Source organism: Oreochromis niloticus, linkage group LG12 (assembly GCF_001858045.2).
Source record: "Oreochromis niloticus isolate F11D_XX linkage group LG12, O_niloticus_UMD_NMBU, whole genome shotgun sequence".
In the NCBI taxonomy this organism is placed as follows: Eukaryota; Metazoa; Chordata; class Actinopteri; order Cichliformes; family Cichlidae; genus Oreochromis; species Oreochromis niloticus.
The window spans coordinates 11982488-12003124 of NC_031977.2; the positions used below are offsets into that span (position 1 = coordinate 11982488).

Sequence of the window (20637 nt, forward strand, 5' to 3'; positions counted from 1 at the left end):
GCAGGTCTTTCCTCCCCACTGCTGTCAGACTCCACAACAAAGACTTTAACTGATCAAACACACACATCCACACACGTGCAATAACACTAATGTGCAATAATCTTTCTGGCATCGTTGTATTTTTACTCAGTTGTATATAGCATTTGTATTCTATTTTTATCTTATTGTATATTTTATTCTATTTTATTCTACTGTATATAGTATTTTATTTTATTCTCTTCTGTACAGTTGTGTACTGTATTTATTCTTATTTTATCTTATTCTAATTTTTCCTTCATAACTTTTGCACTGTCCACTTCCTGCTGTGACAAAACAAATTTCCCACGTGTGGGACTAATAAAGGTTATCTTATCTTATCTTATCTTATCTTATCTTATCTTATCTTATCTTATCGGTCTAAAAGTGAAAGCTTGGCCCAAATTGGGTCATCCAACAGGACAATGAACCCAAGGACACCAACAAATCTACAATGCCCCCAAAAAGATAAGAATCACAGTGTTGCGACGGCCCAGTTAAAGTCCAAACCTGAATCCAGGTGTCGGTTTAGCTCAGCGGTTAAATAGACAACCACATGTGGCAATGCCAAATGGAGCAGCGTGTGTTGATTCCGACCTGACGTGTCCTTCCTGTTTTCCTGTCTATATAACTAAATACTATCTAATAAATATGAAAAAAAAAAGCCCATAATAATAAATAAACAAACAATGTTCAAACCTCAACCCAACTGAAATGCTGCGGAGGGATCTCAAGAGAGCTGTGCATAAATAGTTGCCTGCAAACCTCAATGAACTGAAGCAATGCTATAAAGATTGAGCCAAAATGCCTCCACAGTGGAAAATGGAGGCATCCACAAGAAAATGAAGCTATGATAGAGCGATATTAACACAATGTACGCACTTAAAAACACAAACTCATGAGGCCTCATAATGGTTTACTAAATATATTTTTTACATATTTTGCCCCTTCATTTTGTACTCTGCATTTAAACATCTACATGGCCTATGAGAACTTAGTTACTGCACAATGATTTGCCTCATTTATTTGCTTGTAAAATATTACACTATGTGGATGCAATATTGCAGATCATCTGTTTGTAAAGGAAACATTAAAAACAAACCTCAGTCAGGGTTGTCAAGCTCATACAGCTGCTTTTATCTTAAGGGGGGCCAGACCAGTGAAACTACACGATGAAAGCATAAAATTACAGTCTTTATTATATTTAATATAAACAGTTTTTGTTAATTTACTGTGGACTCACAAATGGTGGAAGAAAAAAACAAAAGCTTTCCCAGTATTTGATTGTTTACCTGTTAGTTAATTACTGCGGTGGGCAGTCTTAATCAATAGGAAACGCTGTAAAAGTTAAAAATCTATGCACTACTTTCCAAAAGTGTCCAGTTGGCCAGGTTTGGAGTCTTCGCCTGGCTGATTCTGACCCCTGGCCTTATATTTGACACCGGTGCCCTAAATGATTACATTCTCACAGCATAGTAAAGTTGTGCTAAAGCAGTATATATCACAAAAAGTCTTTGCAACCAGCACAGAGCAGAAAGGGAAATAAATAGACAGACAAACTGTAGAGTACTCAAACTATAATACAGAGTTTATTGGGACTTGAAGGACACAGTGGGTTTGGCTTTCACATGCACTCAGCACTTTGCTGTATATCACATTTAAGAAGGAAAATTCCCTCATTGATTCACTCCTCTCCATCCTTTTGCTCCTCCTTCCCTTCACTTCCAACAAACCGTGTGAGTTTGTGTGTATTGGTGTTGACACGTTCCCCCAGCGAAGCAAACAGAGCATGACAGTCAGAGAATAAACAAAGTGCTGATGTTTGTGTGGGCATTGTCTGAGAGCTCATGCTAACAAGGAGGCACTTCAGTCTGATTCAGATTTTTTTTTCATATCAAGTACGCAGAGGGAAAAAAAAAGGCTTGTGTGAGATTGGTAAGGACGATTAAAAAGTATTGCATGGACCAGCTTTCACTACCTCAAACAGGGAAAATACTACATTCTTAAATTAACAAGAGCCTGAACTCTTCCTCCCTTTTAACTGGCGGTGCTGCTGCGAGAAGGCCACTTCTATGCGCGGAGATCCTCTGGTGTCTCCCTCTCCTCCTCCTGGCTCTAGCATGACTGAACTGGACTCATTAAGGAAAAAAAAATCAAAAGGCAAACCTTTCACATAGCTGTGTGTCCAACTGTAATCGAAGACACAGGGTATCAAGAGGAAGACCCTTTAGATTTGTGAGGCATTTTTGAAGAGCGAGTTGAGGGTAGGTGTAAGAGCGCTAAAACATAACATAACCTGTACAGCAAATGTCTATGCAGCAGTATCTTTTACATGGACAAACAAAAAGGCATAGGGAGAACAAGAACACTTTAGTTTTGGATGTAGAAAAACAAGCGTCATGTGTCAATATCACGACAATAATGTGCCTTAATGATCAGAGGTAAAACATTTTCATTTGGTAACAAAACAGCATGACATTATTTGAAATTGTGCAACTTGGTCAGGCTGAGTGCATGTGTTCCTCTCCACTCTGTGGGGACTGTGCAGAAAATCTGAGCAAAACCGAACAAAACAAAAACAACAAAAAGAAAAAAAAAAGAAAAAGAAAAAAGAAAAGAAGTAGAGTTCTGTTTCTGTACAGCATGTTAATTAGTTTGTCAAACTCCACATAATCTCAAATATAAAGTGACACTGTAAACCGAGGGAGGGGGGGACGTCTGCATGTATATGATAGTAACATCAGTGGAATGAGGTATGCAAAAGCAAAAGGGATACAGCTGTCCATACTTACACTTGTCCATGCAATGAAAACACAACACGAGTCTCACAATTCTGAGTGTGCGCGTCAATCTGATTGTGTATGTACTGTATGCAGGTATGTGTGCTTTAAGCAGTATGATATGTCTGCAGGCTCATATTTAGAGAAAAAAAAGTGTAGAAAAGGGATCACGCATTCTGATCCTCCTGTGGTTCCAAACAATGGCTAAAAAAAACTAAAAAAAAACCTTCAATAAAACCCAAAAATTCAACAATAACAACAGTAACACAAAACTAAACCGTAATCTTTGGCCTGAGTGTACGCAAGGCAATGTACATTTATGTGTTGAGGTTGTTGAGGTGATGTGTTCTGAATGTTTAGGAGTGATCTGAGGTATGGCAGGTGAAATGCAGAAAGAAAGAACATGTTAAGAGTTGTGCAGATGGCGACGCCTGGGGAGGCGGGGGGGTGCTGTCGATAGATGGAGAGATATTGGTACGAGATACAGGCCAGAAAGAAAGTACACGACTGAAAGTGACTGGAAAAAAAGATAATCTTTTCTTCTTTTTTTTTTGTCTGGAAAAACAAATAAACAAATAAACCAAAAAAATAAAAATTCACCAAGACCCCATCTTCGATTCCCTGTGGTGGTCTTTATTATACAGTGGATCCCCTGAATATTAGCTTGTTTTCTATCCTTTTTTTTTTTTTTTTTTTAAATTTCATCACTATCAGTGGCTCTGTTCTACAGTCCAACAATCCTGAGGGTAGGTAAGGTTTGTCTAAATATTTCCAAAAGTCTCTGCAACACTGACCATCCTACTTCAAATGCCCAGGACATTAGGGCATGGTCATCCCCCCTCCCCATCCCACCCCTCCCTCCCAATGGACTGACCATCAAGGCTTTTTAGACCGGCTGTCTCCAGCTGCTGCTCAGGCCCCAGCACAGTGGACCAGTCAGCAGCAGGGAAGCCCTCGGTAGCTCCTTCCCTTTGCACGGTACATGTGTGTGTGTGTATGTGTTCTGCGTTTGTGTGTGTGGGGCGCCCACACAGCCACGATGCCACTAGGGGGCAGAGTTGGACATGGAGTCCACAGAGTTTACGCTGGAAGACTGCACACGGCTGTTGGAAATGGACACCTCTGGGTGCTGCGGCAGAAAAAGAGAGATAGATTTGCGTGGGTTAATCGAAATTGGCTTTGCCTGCTTTCCGAGTGTGCCTGTCCGTTCACTTACATGCCTCCTGAAGATCCTGTCCAGCAGGCTGCGTCGAGGTGGCTCTGGCGGCTGGTTCCAGTCCAAATCTGGAGATCTCGTCCCATGTGGCCCAAACACATTCAAATCTCTGAAACACTCGGTTTCTATCATCTGAATCAGATGGGAATAAGAAGCAGAAAGAGGAAAACTTGTGAGCTTTCCCAGCAAGTTATGAGAAGCGCACTGAGCGTTTAAAAATGTCATATGACATGAACGCACTTACCTCATTCTGCCACGGGATGGAAACGCTGCCTGTAGCGAATTTGGAGTAGAAGTCATTGTCTGTTTGGTCCAAATTGACTCCCTTGACTGTGGAGAACTGCTCTATGTCCAAAACATCCTTACAGTACACTGCCCGAGGCTAAGAGAGGGCAATGACCATGAAAAAGATTGGGTTGAAGGGAAAAACAGAAAACAAGTTTATCTTAATAGATAATTTATCTTCATGGAATTTTGCTTGCTGTTTCTGATTTTTTTTTTTTTTTATGCTGGCTATTTTTGAATATTTCCACTGATATAACAAACTTAAAAAATGTCCTAACTGATGCAGGACGTGTCAGTAAGGATACTTGGTTTTAGCATTGAGTTTGATTTAAACCTCCAGTGCAGAATAATATCAACAACTCACATCAGGCACAAAGGGAGGCTCCACCATTCCAGCCTCCATCCTCTTGAAGTTGATGTTTTTGAAGAATGAGTGGGCCTTGACGCCTGCTGCTCCATCCGCCTTGCACCCCAGCCTCTGCTTAGGGTCTTTGGTGAGCAGCTGGGTGAAGTAGAAGCAGAGATGAATCACTCAATTATTCATCATTCATCTCTCGCTATACAAACATCTCTCTATCAAGCCTCACCATTCTACAGATGGCCTTGGCGTCCTCTGTAAACTTGTCGTTGTACTCCTCCTCTTCGTCCTGCACCCTCCTCTCCACTTCCTCCCGTTTCACTCGCTCTTTGCGGGCGCGGAAGGGTGATCGCCCGGCGGTCATCTCGTAAATGAGGCAGCCCAGTCCCCACCAGTCAGGATACATGGCGTACTTTTCGTTATTTATCACCTCCGGAGCTGTAGACCCAAGGGGGAAACTTATTAAAACTTGCACATTTTACCCTTCTCGTTTAAAAATGTTGACTACAGTGCTTCTTACCCATGTAGCCTACTGTCCCCACTCTGCCTCTAATGAGTTCTCCATCAGGCACTTTGATAGCCAGCCCCAAGTCAGAAATGCGAATGTGTCCTGCAACACAGAGTGTTAGTGAGGTGAGTTGAGGTAAGGTAGAGAACTGCTGATGTTATCCACATGTACCTGACAGGCTCTTTGTGCAAAACTAGCTGGCTGTAATTTATCATAAGGTAAATGTGCAATTTAACATGCAAAATGCTGCATCGCAATATTTATGAATACCAACTGCTGAAACTTCAAGACTCACCATTGTCATCTAATAGGATATTCTCAGGTTTCAAATCCCTAAAGATGACACAGCATGCAAGTGTGTTAAAGCATAAAATATCAGTTCACAACACACATTATTAAAAATTTTTTAAAAACCCATTAACATTGCAAGGCTTTTCTCCTCTAACTGAACTACACCTTAAAATGCATTTAAGACTGTGTGACATTTACCTGTAGACGATCGATTCCCTGTGCAAATGTTCGAGACCGCAGCAGATTTGAGCAGCGTAAAACTGGACCCTGTCTTTGTCGAAGCCAGGCGTGCCCATGTTGTAGATGTGAAACTTCAGGTCGCCTCCGTTCATGATGGTCAGCACCAGACACAGGGCGTCTTTGGTCTCGTACGCGTACGCTAAGCTCACCTGGTTGAAGACGAGAACACTCATGCTGAAGCCGCAAGGCATCAATGTCGCACTTTATTCCTCTTAATTTTCTACTCACGACAAATCTACTGTTGACTTTCTCTAAAATCTGCTTCTCGTTGAGAGCCATGGACTCTCCTTTCCTCTTCTTTATCCTCTTCTTCTCCAGCTTCTTGCAGGCGTACATCTTCCCCGTTGCTCGAACCTGGCAGGCACATACCTGAGGATTAAAGACACCGTGTTATCTCACATTTCACTGTGAAATGGCAATACTTTTAATGTGAACATCAAAATTTATCTCCGGGTCTCTCACCTCTCCAAATCCCCCCTTTCCCAGCACTCGGTACTGTCTGAACGTGTCCTTAGTGATTGGTTGCCTGGCAAAACACAGGCACAGCAAAACCCATTAACATATGTTCATAGTATTGATTAAGACAGGCATTATGTGCAGAACTCAATACCATCCTGAGTCTGTTTCCTGTATAGATGATGGAACCTCTTGTACATAATTTCACTTTCCAGACACAGATACAATCAAGGCTGCTCTGAAAGCCTGCTGTTTACTTCCAACTGCTGTTTACTTACATGCCATCTGCATAAAATATTATACTGTTTAGAATGACGTGTAATTCTATCCAAGTCGTTTCTTATCTGGAAAATTATACCTTCTTAACTCTTTAAATTATGGTTGTTGGGGCTGTCATGACATCTGACTTTCATTTCACGATTATCACAGAAAATTCTAGATATAATATTATTGCAATATCATTGTATTGAATTCATGTCTCATTTTATTCATTGTGAAATGACTTTAAAGAAAAAAAAATAGCAACCCCAAAACCCCAAAGTTTGGGATTTTGTGCAAAATGTAAATGAAAACAGAATGTCAGCATTTGGAATTCGGATAAAGCCATATTTTATTCACAACAGAACACAGAAAACCTATTTGATGGTTAAAATGGAGACATTCTGCTATTTTGCGAAAGATCTTAGCTCGTTTTCAATTTTACTGCAGCAACACGTCATTTTGCAACTAATTAGGTGACGTGGCAACAGGCCAGTAATATCACTGGGTATAAAAAGAGTATCAGTTTCTCAGTAAGTATAGAGGTTCGCCGATCTGAAAAAAACTATATCTCTCAATTTTGGCAAAATTTCAGAATGGTGTTCCTCAACATAGAATTGGAAAGACTTTGAATATCTACGATATATAATCGTTAAAAGATTCAGAAAATCTAGAGAATCTCTGTGCCCAAGTGAGCTTGCACATCTGTAAAGGCACCATCAATGCTGAAAGTTATATACAGATTTTAGAGAAATATATACTTCCATCCTGATGATATTTTTTTGATGATGCTGTTCCCTCATCAGACGGACAATATTCCTCTCTAAAAAGTCCAGCAGCTGCTCTCCTCAACTCCTGAATGTTTACAGGCTGTTGTAAAAAGAAGAGGGGGTGCTACACAGTGGTGAACACAGCCCTGTCCCAACTACATCAACATCAAAATGAGCTTTTGATATAATTTCTGTGTTCAATTGTGAATAAATTATGGATTCATGGAATTTGCTAATCATTTTTGTTTTATTTAGATTTAACACAGGATCCAAACTTTTCCCGAATGGTTGCTGTAAAAATACAAAGTCCATGAGATGTGATGACACAGTTATTTCCCAGACTATCAAATGTCCATTACTAACATAATAGTGATATTTCATTTGCAAATATCACAGTTATAGTCAATACAAACTTTGCATAATGCGGACTTATGTTGTTGTTTTTTTCTTATTTACCTTTTCGCTGGTGTCTGTTTGTCTCTTTTTAGGATGTTTCTTTGACTCACTAAACGTGATCTGGAGAACAGACAGCGGCTAATTTCTTTTTTTTAATTTGCCAAAATTAAAAACGTCGAAAATAATCAGACAAAATAAGCACTGAATGAATGTAAGCTTATTTACCGTTATAAACATCGACTTTTATCTCAACTAATTTGAACCTTGCTGCATTTATAGGACAGTGATCTTTACTAGTCATTTTACAAATTAAATGATATGTAATTTGAAATATTGCATTACTGCAGCTCATGGCATTTATTTTGTTGGACAGGCCCATGAGCATTATTCATATACGGTTCTTGTGCTGGCACCACTAGAAGATATCGCTCTTTTTCCTGAATTGTTAGGCTCTGACTCTTTAGTTCTAATTACAGTGGCAACTCAAATAAAATGGTTAGAATAATTTCATGTTCAGTGTTAGCTCTGCATCAGGCTGTTACCCCCCACCCCCAGCGGCCCTGACAAGGACGAGCAGAGAAGAATGGATGGATTTCATGTTCTAGAAATATTAGCTTTTTATTATCAGCCATATTGATTGACTGTGTTCATCTATAGATACCATTTAACTTTTTAAGATAGAGGTAAGATTTCAATTCACTACAATATTCTTTGGTTGACTCCAGCCTCAGTTTGCAACTAGGAGGTCTACATCAACACCCTGACTGCAGCTAGTTCACATTCATATCCCTGACTAAAACTACTAAATTACATTTTATAAATGTCTGCATTCAGAATTTCAATGTGTGTGTTTTTTTTACACAGATGTGAAATGGATATAAGCAAACAAAACCCAACCAACCTCTCCAGCATCTTCCACTGTAGAAAGCGGTCAAAGTACATGCTGTTCTGGTAGTCTGCAAACGGAGCTCCACTCAGGTAGTCATGGACAGCCCTGGTGCAACACAAAAAAACATAAAAAATAAAAATTAAAAAATCAGTTACCAAAATGCACGTTGTGGGATGAAAATGGAAAGACAAGGCAGAGACAAATTAGAGAGAGTCCTGCAAACAGGTGAGCGTGAATGTATGAGGAACTCACTTGCGGCAGTTGCTGAAGATCTCCTTACATGGACTCAGCTCGAGGTTCTCTCTGCACTGGTCTGCAAAAACCTCTGCTATGTCTACACGCTGAGGTGACTACATCAACACATGTAAACAGTAGCACACATACAGGAATGCGTCACTCTTTATTACACACACTACAAATTAAAGAGATAACATAAACGCCTGATCTAATTGACGATGAACTAACAATGCATTGACATTTTAATGCGTACACTTGATTACTAAACCCATGCAGGCATCTTGGCGACCTTTAATTCTACTGTCTGCTTGTCTGCTTACAATGTGTGAAAAAAAGAAGGTTCGAAAATTTTTAAAATGCATCAAATGAGGAAACTTACATTTTCTGATAGAAAGGCCTTGATGATCTGGCACCCTCTGCTTTTTCTTTTTTCATCAGGTGTTACCTCATAGTCTTCCTAAACAAAAGAACAAGTCAGTGTTGTTAACAAAACTCATGTTATAGATTTGTGTTACATACTTTTATAGATGTGACAAAAGTATCAATGTGCACTTGATCGTTTGCAGTCTTTGGTCCAAGGACAATATTTATCAGTGCCACTTTCAAACAAGGCAGTTTTGTCATGAACGTTTTCTAGACTATAAACAGTGGCATTTACATCACTTGATCAATTATTGGCTAATTTCAAAGTTCAGATATAAAAGATTTCTAATGATCTTTAGTTCGTGAAGCTGTGAAATATTTCTTTAGACTTGTATAGATCTCAAATCTACAACAACAGACAGCATTTAGTAATGCAATGATTTATTGGATGGCGTGTTGTGAAACTGTCTCTCAAGCTGACCTTTTATTAATTACTTCACTGACATTTGTAACAGCTTGATTGTTGACTTTCTCTAGCGGCAAACCATGACTAAATGTTTTATTAACCACAAAGTCCCAGTGGACTTGGAAGACACCCACTATTCTTTTGCAGTTGTTGAATAACAGAATTGATTGGAATGAAAATAATAACTTCTCCCTCCCAGTCAAGCCAAGTCAAACCGGTTTTATCTCAAGCATCCTAAATTTACATCGATGCAATCTATAATCTGCGCAGGAGATTTGTTTAAAACAAGGAAAAAAAATTTCCCTAAAACAAGTGCAGGAGGAAATGATAATAATAGAAAAACTAAACACAACTCAAGTGTTTTATAATCTTTCAACCAGAGAAAGTCAGCTGTGATAAATGACATTTTACTAAGATCCTTTTAAATTACACTGATGATGATTTAGAACTTGGGCTAGAAGGCATTCAAACTGGATGCTTAACTCCAATAGTGGAAAAAGAAAATCCCCCAAAATCCCCAAATGTCTCTCGAATTCTTCCTGCTTTTTTCCTTTGAAAGACGAAACAGCTGCTGTGCGGTTAGAGAAACACACACCTCTCACTCTCTGCATATCTGTGTTTCACTGTCACTCTCACATAAACATATGCTGCTCTTGGCTCCGTGTTTGCACACATGCAGCTGATGACACTAACAGGTTGGGTCGTTACGCGGCGGACACACTGGACTTCTCGCAGGGGCAGTGACATGAAAAGCTCGCTGACGCATTTGGAAGCCGGCACTTTTAACCTCTCAAAAACAGGAGGGGGAGGGCAACATGGCATCCATGCGGCACGCTGGCATGGCTGTTTCTATTAGTGGGCTTTTTCCAACATGGCCCTGTGTTGCCTGGCAACCACACAGTAAACACGGTGGGATTCCTTGAGGTCCTGCAGTGTCACAGTGTGTCACACCAGCGTCACCAGCTTTCCACTACAACACACATACACGCGCATATCAACGTATATATGATATGCACCGCGCACGCACACATGAGCTCGAAGCTTAAGGAAAACTGGCTTTAAAAAGCCACATCATCACAGACACCACAGAATGAAACACGAAGAAGCCAGTGGTAAACACACACCATACATAAACATGTAAGATTATGACTAAAAGTCACAGAGAGCGAGAGAGAGAGCACTGTGATTGCTGCCAAGTGTTGATTAACTGAGACTTTGTTATCAGAGGTTTCAGAGAAACACACACACGCAGTAAATGAGCTGTCTGACTCCCACCGCTTGCTGGAGGAGCAGGAAAAGGGGGGAGGGGGGTTCAGCCAAAGGGGAAAGAAGAAGCCTCTTTAGCCTTTTGGAAGCAGAGTAGATCCAACACATACAAACACCTTCTCATGATGTAAGAGGAACCATTGGAACCACTTAAGTTGCACACACTGAAAAAACACATGCACAAACACTCCCTCCTCCTTTTGAACCGCTGTGCTCATACTTTCACATGGCTTACACGTTTAAAAAAAAACCCTGCATACATAAAAGAACAACAATTACTGTAAATTGTAGATCACACTAATTACTGCACACTAGATTACACAATAACACTGTCTAGTAAACCTCATACCAGCAATGGACTGCAATGTTGTTTAATCACTTGTAATATAACCACCTGCCTGGTTGTAAACACCCTCAGACCTGAGTAATTGTCAAATGGGGTGCATAAAGCTGAGCTCACATGGACTGTAGAATTTGCTCCAACACGTGCTTGGCTTGAGTGTGTGTAAGTGCTTTCCCCCTACACAGAGTGGGGGTGGCGTGGAGGGGGTGATGGTCACTTTTAGGGCTGGGCGGTTAAAAGTGGGCAGAGAAGGGGAGAGACGGGGGTGCGCTGGGACTGGAAGGGGCTGGCGAGGGAAACAATGCGTCCTTTCTGCCCCGTCACATGTCCGCTAAGATATTCTGGGCATAGATAGATAAAGACTTAAATGTGTCATGTGGGAGGTATTTTGTCTAGACGTGGAGATGGGGTGGTAGGAGGCAAAAAGCTGGATAGATTGGGGATCTGGATGGTTGAATAATCACTACTCCATTTAATTGTGTCCTCTTGCTGTGTGATCCAGCAACACCGGCGTCTTTGCAGCCTGCGTTCTAATCAGAGTGAGTACACTAAAAAAGTTGATGAGTGTGTGTTTCCAGGACTGCATTTATCCAGCAATAAACACAATTTTTTTTACTCCAGATACTTGCACCCGAGAACACGCTGTCCATTACATAATTGATCACACGCAGGTTACAATAAAAGGGAACTGTACTACTTAACATTTTTAGATGAGCCTTTAATTCCATGCAAAAATAAACAAAAACAGGTTTCGTAGAAAATAACCAATGATTTTTTTGGCTGGAAGCTGAATGAACATCAGATTTGATCAAAGCTAAGACTGCTTTAAGTTTCCTTTTTCACAATTATTGGTGATTATTTATTTCGTTTTTTAAACAAGAGGATGTGTAAGCATAAATCGTCATTGCAAGATGATTTAAAGCGGAAGTGCAAACTCCTTCTCTCAAAATGTCAACTATAAAGTAGCCTTATAAAATGCCTTTAAAATCCTTTAACATTTAATAGAGATCTACTGGGAAGAGAGCAGAATCGGCTGTTTTCCAGCATTCCTGACAAGGTCAGGTGATACACAGCATGTGGACAGGGTTGCAGGCAAATAGTCAGGTAGGCACTGTTAGCCACATGTCCTTAGCATGAAAGCTCCACCTCCTGTGAGCGGTTATAAAGAGTTTGCCAAAGTAAACTGCAGGAGGACCACAACAAAATTGTAACAAACCTAAACAGAAACTTAAATCACACTTACCCAGCTGATCTTGAACATTTTAAAGAAGCTAACAAAATAAAAATGGCTATCCAGCAATCCAGAGCTCAAAGCTAGCCACAAGCTAGCAGCCTCTGCATGAGCAAAAGATTAAAGAAGTTAGAGGGAAGATTATGGAGACAAGTGAAAAAGGGAAAAGGGTCATTCTCCTGTTATTTGGTGAAGTTAAAAACACACTGGAAAATAAAGCAACTGACACTGGTTTTGTTGCACCTGCTTTTGTTTGGTAAGGTAAAATATATCAGGTAAAGGTGGATGTACAGCATCTGATTTTTGTATATTTGTACATCTGTCCAGTAGCAGAGCGCTTTACTTTCAGTTGTTTCAGTTTAAGATAATCCTGCAGCTTACCGTGGATTGGGTTATATTGTAAATTTCGATGATTTCTTCATACTTTCTTCACAATATTGCAATCCGTGCATTTGTAGTTTATGTTTCTGAAAACTTTGCTTCACCTTTATCCAGGAAAGGATGTGACTGATTAGTTTGTCAAATCTAAATTGATCTGAAATGCAGAGACACTTTTCTTATTCTACTCTAATATGAGCTTCCACAAGACTGACTTTTGAGGGCCACAGTAGATTATTCAAATGTAATTTCATAAAATAATGTAGTGCACTAGCATTTTACATTATGCTGTTTAATCAGTTCTGTGCAATTTCACACTTTTGGAAAGTTTAAAACTTCCTCTTTGAGAATCCCTCTAGTAAGCACTCCGCTCCTAGAAACTCCAACAACAAAATCATTATTAACATCCTCTGTTGGCGTCATAATGCGTGCTTCTGCCTGGGAAAAAAACAAACAAACAAAACTTGGATTTAACTAGGCAAATAAGTAAGAGCCCTCCATTGGACAACTACAGTTGTCTAATGTGTTTCAGCTGGCAACAGGCTGTTTAACCCTAACTGCTGCAGTGAGTAGCTTCTTATTTCTTAAACAGCCTTGTTGGAAGACATGGTCGTCGTAAAGACGTTACACTGTCTCAGAAAGGCTAAATGATTGGTCTGCATCTAGCAAGGAAAACAACTAACAACTGTAACTACTAAAACTGTTTTAATAAGTTTCATTAAAACTTGGTGAACCATCATCTTATAGGAAGAAATGTGGTCGGAAAAAAAATCATGATCATTTTGGTGAAATAAAATGACAACAAATCAAAAGCAAAAACACAGCTATTTCTGACTGTGAAAGTAAAAGTATTTCCACAAGCTCACTGAACTCAAGGGACTGAAACTAAACAACTGTGTAGCCTAAAGAAAACCACTTATGAGTGAGGCTAAACAGAAAAAAAGATCGGAGCAATAGAAAAAGGTCAAACGGTCTGATGAATGATTCAATGTGATGGCAAATCAGGATGAGATGAACCCATAATGCCTAGTGCCTACCATACTACCCTGTGAGGGGCAGTGTTATGATCTGGGGAAGCACTGCTGCTACACGAGCAAGGTGCTTGTGGGTTCAAACCTGCCAACTAGCTGGACCCTTTCTGTGTGGAGCACTCCAGCTTCGTGCCAGAGTCCAATGATCTGCACATCAGGCTAGCGGACATTGCTAATATAGCTACAGATGTGAATGACTGTGTATTACTCTGTGTAAACCTGTACAGGGTCTACCCCACCTCTAGACCATCGTTATCCAGTGTTGGGTCATTTTGGTCACTATGGAAACATTAAAAAAAACAAACCTGCCACTTAAGATGTTTTAAGGCTAAAGATGTTTTAAGTGTATGACAAAAGAAATCTGTAAAACATTAAATGGTGAAGTTCTCCAAAAAAGTCTTTAAAGCGAAACATTTCTAGGTGGGATCCTAGTGTTGGAATTCAGATCCCAACTGTATCAATGCAATGACACTGGATGCGTAAGTCAAAGCTTTAAATTGTGTTTCAAAGACACTCTGTGCAGCGGCACACACGTCAGACCGAAATCCTGTTGGATCAGGTTCAGTTACAGTCACTGGTTGAGGGTTGGTGTGATCTGTCACACCGCGAACCTCTTGTTCACAATAGAGCGTTTGGGAAAAAGGAGTTGATGGTTAACTTTTCTATTCCTTAGTTTAAAAAAAAAAAGGATATTCTTAATGCAAATATAAAAATATACCATCGCATCCAGCAGCTGGATGCATCGCTGCAGTTTCGGTCTGGTCTCACAGAAAAGACGGAAGAGAAGTCGTCCGATAGGCTGTTTCTCACAGATGCTGAAATATTCCCTCTCTGCAAAAGACAAACAAACAAACGAAAAAAACCCATAAAATGAACACAGACTTTAAATCACAGCCTTGCCAACAAACGGTCAAACACTCTTTTTAGATGAAGGAAGTAAACAAACGCGTACCGATGCTGTTTCCCAGTTCAGTACACTGACTTATATGGGGAAAACGAAGGATCTCCTTCCATTTTTTGCTCCTTCCTTTCCTTTTCCCTCCTCCACCTGTGGTGACAGAGTAAAACAAGAGGTAAAAATGTTCAACTGAAAGAACTTAGTAAAGTTGTCCACATTTATTTTCGTCAGTGAGGAGAAAATGAAGGCCTAATGGCTAAAAGAGTGGGGGAAGAGGGGGGTTGTGTGTGGGCTCTCCCCTGAATGAAATCATAGTCTCAGCGTGTATATATAATTCATAGATTACGTCTCGCTTCCTCCGTAACGCTCTCCTCTCTCCACTGACTTTCTTGCTCACTTTTCATGCGAGTGGCTTCGCTGGAAGTGGAACAGTGTGTGTGTGTGTGTGTGTTTAATATGAGTGTGTGTGTTTTTGTGTCCAACCAGACAGAAAGCCCATTCTGACCGGCTCAGTTCCCATCAGAACCCAGACTGGATTCCACTGCACTGAATAATCATGCATCAGCTTCCTGCAGCTACGTAACACCATCACGAACAAAAACCACTTAGATCTACATCGCGTACTTAGATTTCTGAAGAAATTTTACTGTGCAGTCATCGACGGAGCTGATTATTTTGCCTCTTAATTTTGGCCACTTTCCCATTATCCATCAAAGCCATGTCTAAATCACCTTTGGCGTTTTCTCACAGTATCCACCAGATGCGATTAAACACAACTTTTAAGCTCGTACTTGTACCGCAGCCCGCTTTGCCCTTACACCATGTTCCTCTCAAAGTTATTTTTTCTTAATATGTTACGACTGCTCTAATGAACTGACAGGGATTTCCTTTAACCGCTCTGTGCAATGGAAATTTGCTGCAAGCAGCTCACCCAATGTGAGAGGCATTGAGAGCAATGACAAGCAGACATCTTTAAGTAATAACCCAGGAATGCGAGAGGCCCTACGTCATTGTGGAGGCTCTGAGTGAAAGCTTTTAGCAGTTTTCCCATCAATCCTGCTGCATTACTGTCTCATGCTTTCCTCCTGCTCTGCAGTCTGTTCTGCGTCTCACTGTTGCCTTTGTAATATTATATGATTTACTTGCCAAGAAAATTAAATTGCACTCAACAAGGTGAAGATTAGTCTCAAATTAGCATGTTTTGGTGTGATATTAGACAATAGCTAGGAAACATTCTTCCCCAGAAAGCCATAAACTGACTAAGATAAAGTAAGGCAAGGGTCAAACAAGTGAACCATAGCAGACATAGTGCTGACTGCTGAATTACGTTACACATGAATGTTGGTATAGACAGAAGATATATATATACATCATACATCACTGACTAAGGAAATGTTTACTCTACATTTACTATATGTAATATTTAATCTAACACATTATCTTATACATGAATACATTCATTCATGTTTTTGTCACTCTCTCTGCAGGATCATCAAAGTGTGCTACAATGTCTGATACTGAAATATCCTGCACCCAGAATGGATGGTCTGCTCTATATTGGTGTGCAAAAATCTTAATCCACACCTCAGTTCTTTTCCATTTTGCTGGGAAAATAGGAAATAGATGCAGTCATCTGCTGAAACATTTGCAAATATATACGGAAACACAGCATATAATTACTGTACCATTCTTCTTGCCCTTTAGATGGATCAACTGAAGGACAAGATACATCTCTCGGGTCCTGTTTGAGGTCTACTCAAATTTTTCTCAAGCGCATGACTTTCAGATACTCTCCATGTGCTGTAGGCCTGCTACTTTTTTCCCCTCCGCTTGTCCGGTTTCCTCAGCTTTTTAAGGAAACTCTGCACACCATGCTGAGATATGAAGTTTTGAGCTCATAGCTTTTTGGGAACCACTTTGTTGGTGGAAAAATTTATGCCTGTCAGACTGTGTAATCTTTGATAACTTTTAACTATTTTTGTTGTGAAGCACTTTGCGATATTTATCTTAAAAGGTGCTCTATGAATATTTTTTTTTAAAAAAAACATTTTTACTTAATTTACTTACTTTTCACATATTGAACTAAAGAAATGGGAACAAATTATATGTTTTTGTGACAGGCTGCTGATATGTTGAAAGAAACACTTTGAAAAGACCTTCAGAAAGCCTGGAGAACTATTGCTTAAGACCAGTTTCCACTTTTAAAAAAATTACAACAAAATATGAAGAAATGAGGGGTGGCTCAAGACTTTTGCATGGTACTGGTTATTTTGCCCACATATGTATTACAAAGTACAAAAGCCTCCTTTTACACAGTTATGGTTATTATTCACTTACCAAGTATGACCCTCGTGTGTCATACTTTCAGGATTACATTACAACAGCCAGCCATAACCATACATTATACAGGTAATTGGAGATTATTTCCATCATTACAAGCTGACATAACATTTTTGAACATAAGATTTCACAGCAAAGTATACAAAAGTATTTCAATCCAATTCTTACACATTTGAGTCATAAAAAGTTTTACAGGGTTGTACTGACTCTTATTAGAACTGCAGTATTTTTCTTTTTGGGAGGAGGGGTGTTAAAGATAAGGGACCCTACGTCAGCAAAGCTCACATATTCAGAATGATACTCGTATCACCAAAGACAAACACGAAGCATGAAGGTATTAATAACCCGAATAAAAATATCCCCAAAGACAATCATTAACTTCGAGCACCTGCGCCTCATTAACATTACTGTAGACGAAACTAAGCTATAAACAGGCGCACTTCCTTATTTAATCGCTTCTGTAAACAGTTCATATGTAAACTCACGCTCCCCACACAAAAATTCCAGCGAGCGTTGCTGTGTGCTCCAGTTTTTGAATCTCCTTAAATGAAAACATGACATCTGCTAAAAAGGCAAAAGAATACAGCGAGTGAAGAAGGTCATTCCCCACGGGAGGGACGCCATGCTAAAAATGTATGCACTTGTGCTAGTGCGAGGAATTTGTGGATACAAGCGTCCAACCAAATGGCATAGATTTCCTGTGAAGGGTCAACGCCATGTCAAATAATTGTACCAAACATGGGCGCTCCACCCAGGCATTCAACTTCTACACAATGCTGAGACAACCACAAATAATGCAGTTCCTCCTTTTTCTTTCTGTGTCCTGTTTTCTTTGCCTCTCATTGCTCTCCAAGCCTATTTATTTTTCATTCTCTCTCCCTCCCCGCCTCCCCGCCTCCCCCCCTTTCCTGCTTTTTGGAACTCCTGGCATCACCTTCTGCTCTTCTGCTGCTTCCCTGTGATCCAGTATCTTTTTCCCTTTTCTTCTGACACGCTGTTGAAGATTTCCTGTCATCATCACATCACAGTCACCAAGTTCGCTGGCAGCCAATCACTGACCTCATTTGCTGTTTCAAGCCTATCAACCCCCTTTTGTTTTAGGACTTTTTTTAAGGACGTTTACAGCTCCTTGTCCATAAAAATAGAACAGTGCTATAGATTAGTGGTTCGCCTCCTTTTTGGGCTTTTCTACGCGTGGTCTCTTGTCACGCTGTTCATGTTCTTTTTATAACCCCTCGATTTCTCTCATTCATCACTGCAAATAAAGCTGCTCGAAAGCATATTTATAATTCGTCCCACTGTAACATTCGAGGCCCGTGTGGTGCAAAGACCAGAACACAGAGCACACCCAAACACTCCCACAAACATGCAAATATAACGAATCAATTATTCCTCATCTGAATGTAACAACAAAAAAAGTCCTGTTTAGCCTTAGTGCCCTTTGGCCTCTTTTGTCTGTGGGCTTAAGAAAGCACAGCCTTTAATCGTTTACAAAGAGGTTAAAAAAATTGTCTGACACGTTGCTGATACACGGCTTTACGAAATGTTCTGGCAGGATTTGAGGAAAGTTTACAACAGTATTAGATATACAAAGATGAAAGCAAGTGCAAACTTTTTGAAATCATGTTTTGAAGAAGAAAAAAACATTCACATGTTTCGTTTTACGTCCAGATTTGAAACTCTAGGTTCCTGTTTAACAAAACTTGGCTCTTAAAAGTATGAATATGCTCATAAATATCCTCCATAAACCATCTTGTTCACGGCCGTCTGTTTATTTCTTTCGCTATTAAAGGGTTCTCACTCTTATGTGGTCTGTCACTTACACACCAGCTGAAATATGTGCCGTGGCGTGGATTTGCTGCACACAGGAACTTGTCAGTCTAATTTGTTCCATGTGGGCAGTGTGGTCGCCACCCTTTATTTACGCTCATGCTTAGGAGCTCTGACATCATCAAGGCATGTCAAGTAAAGCAAAAAGAAGGTCAGAGAGGAAACGACAACCGTCTGGCGTAACACCAGGGGGTTACCGGAATCCCAAACATCTGTGTGTGTGTGTGTGCGCACAATGTCACTACTGTGACCTCTCTCTGGTGTTGTCCTCATGCTCAATTTAATCAACTCGTGGCAGTCCTGCAGGCCCCATCCATCCACACCTTCGAAAACATCCCCGCTTAGATTTGAGGTTATACGCACAAACTGCTGACACTCAAAAGAACCCAAGCCATTAACATCTAGTGCCTGACACACACACACACATCCACACACATCATCTCTGAGGTCTCGAACACCTCCATTTACAATCTCACTCCAAACATGAAGTTAGATGTGCTGTGGACAACCAGCTGAAACCACATCCTGACTGTCACACTGTGCATGTGGCATATATGCAATAACATCTGCAACAGAATGTGATGTTAAGAGCACGAGCGTGAGCAGAGCCGAGCGCTCTGAATATGTGTTATTTTCTACACCTACACTGTGTAAAAAAGTGTGCAAGATTTGAGTAGGTTTCTGTGACTCTTCACTCTCATCTCCTGACTGCACTGACCCTCTTTGTTCACAAACAACTCACTATCCCTTTCTGATTATCTAACTCTCGCTTATTCCCACATCACCTCCTTTGTCTGATCTGTTAAATGTCGGCCTTGCGGTTGAGTCATACTGTGGTGGTCAGCGAGTTACAAATACATTGTGGCCGACCAGCACCAGACTATGATGCAAATGCCTTTGTTCCCCTCGGTCCATCCCTTCCGGCACATCCAACCGTTCGGTGATCGGGATTTATTTGCATGAGAGCTCCAGGTAAGGGCCAATGTTGTTGTGTATGCAAAACACAAGTGGTAAACACCCAGCAAGCATATTATCGAAGGAAGACAGGAGCTTTGCATTTGCAAAACATCCTCTTTGTGCTTCTTGGGGCGCTGTAGAGTGATTCGTAGTAATGTACGGGTTTGCTCTATCACGGGAAATGTGATTAAATCGTACTAGATATCCATCTGCTGCAAAGACAGAAGAGGAGCAACGAGAACAAATCACACCTTGGCACACTGCTTTTTTGGGGGGGGTTGTGCATCACACCATGTGTGAATGTTGCTCCTATATATGCCGTATAAACAGGAATGTAGACATAAATAAAGATTTAAGGTACTACACTGCATACCAGTTTATTAAAAATATAAGCATATATGCATGCACATGCCTATCAGGTCAAGCCAGCAGCACTGAAAGCAAACCAAAACAAGATGTGAAAGACTCATTATTGAAGATTTAATCCTCATATTAAAAGTGTGTGTGTGTGTGTGTGTGTGTGTGTGTGTGTGTGTGTGTGTGTGTGTGTGTGTGTGTGTGTGTGTATGCCACAGGAAGGCAAGGGAAACACTGCCCAGACCTGAGCAGCAGGGGTGGACTATAGCAGGAAGACGGTCTTTGTTGGTCTGTTCCACCATGATGTCATGTCGGTGCCTCTGTTCTTATTACCATCCTAAATGAGCTCCTGTGTCCACGTATATCACAATAATAACAACTGGATGGTCCGCCTGTAACATCTGCTGAAATGCTTGAAGCAAACATTGATGACGTGCACCTTTTTACCTGGCAACACACTCGGCTTCTTTTGGCTGCC

The 20637-nt window shown here is 40.5% G+C and overlaps 1 protein-coding gene across 1 annotated transcript in view; it reads right to left on the reverse strand.

Moving 5' to 3' along the window:
* Nucleotides 1-1577: 1577 nt before the first annotated feature.
* The window catches only part of grk5l (G protein-coupled receptor kinase 5 like), a 30179-nt gene continuing 11119 nt past the window's right edge, over nt 1578-20637 (reverse strand). Inside the window, exons 2-16 of the mRNA XM_005473141.4 lie at nt 14730-14825; nt 14496-14608; nt 9079-9156; nt 8715-8812; nt 8475-8567; nt 6156-6219; nt 5922-6062; nt 5652-5842; nt 5458-5495; nt 5175-5264; nt 4884-5092; nt 4661-4798; nt 4256-4393; nt 4012-4143; nt 1578-3924 (exon numbers count right to left, since the gene is read on the reverse strand). Coding sequence (XP_005473198.1) covers nt 3841-3924; nt 4012-4143; nt 4256-4393; nt 4661-4798; nt 4884-5092; nt 5175-5264; nt 5458-5495; nt 5652-5842; nt 5922-6062; nt 6156-6219; nt 8475-8567; nt 8715-8812; nt 9079-9156; nt 14496-14608; nt 14730-14825 — 1703 coding nt within the window. The 3' untranslated portion in view covers nt 1578-3840. The remainder of the gene's footprint in view (nt 3925-4011; nt 4144-4255; nt 4394-4660; nt 4799-4883; nt 5093-5174; nt 5265-5457; nt 5496-5651; nt 5843-5921; nt 6063-6155; nt 6220-8474; nt 8568-8714; nt 8813-9078; nt 9157-14495; nt 14609-14729; nt 14826-20637) is intronic.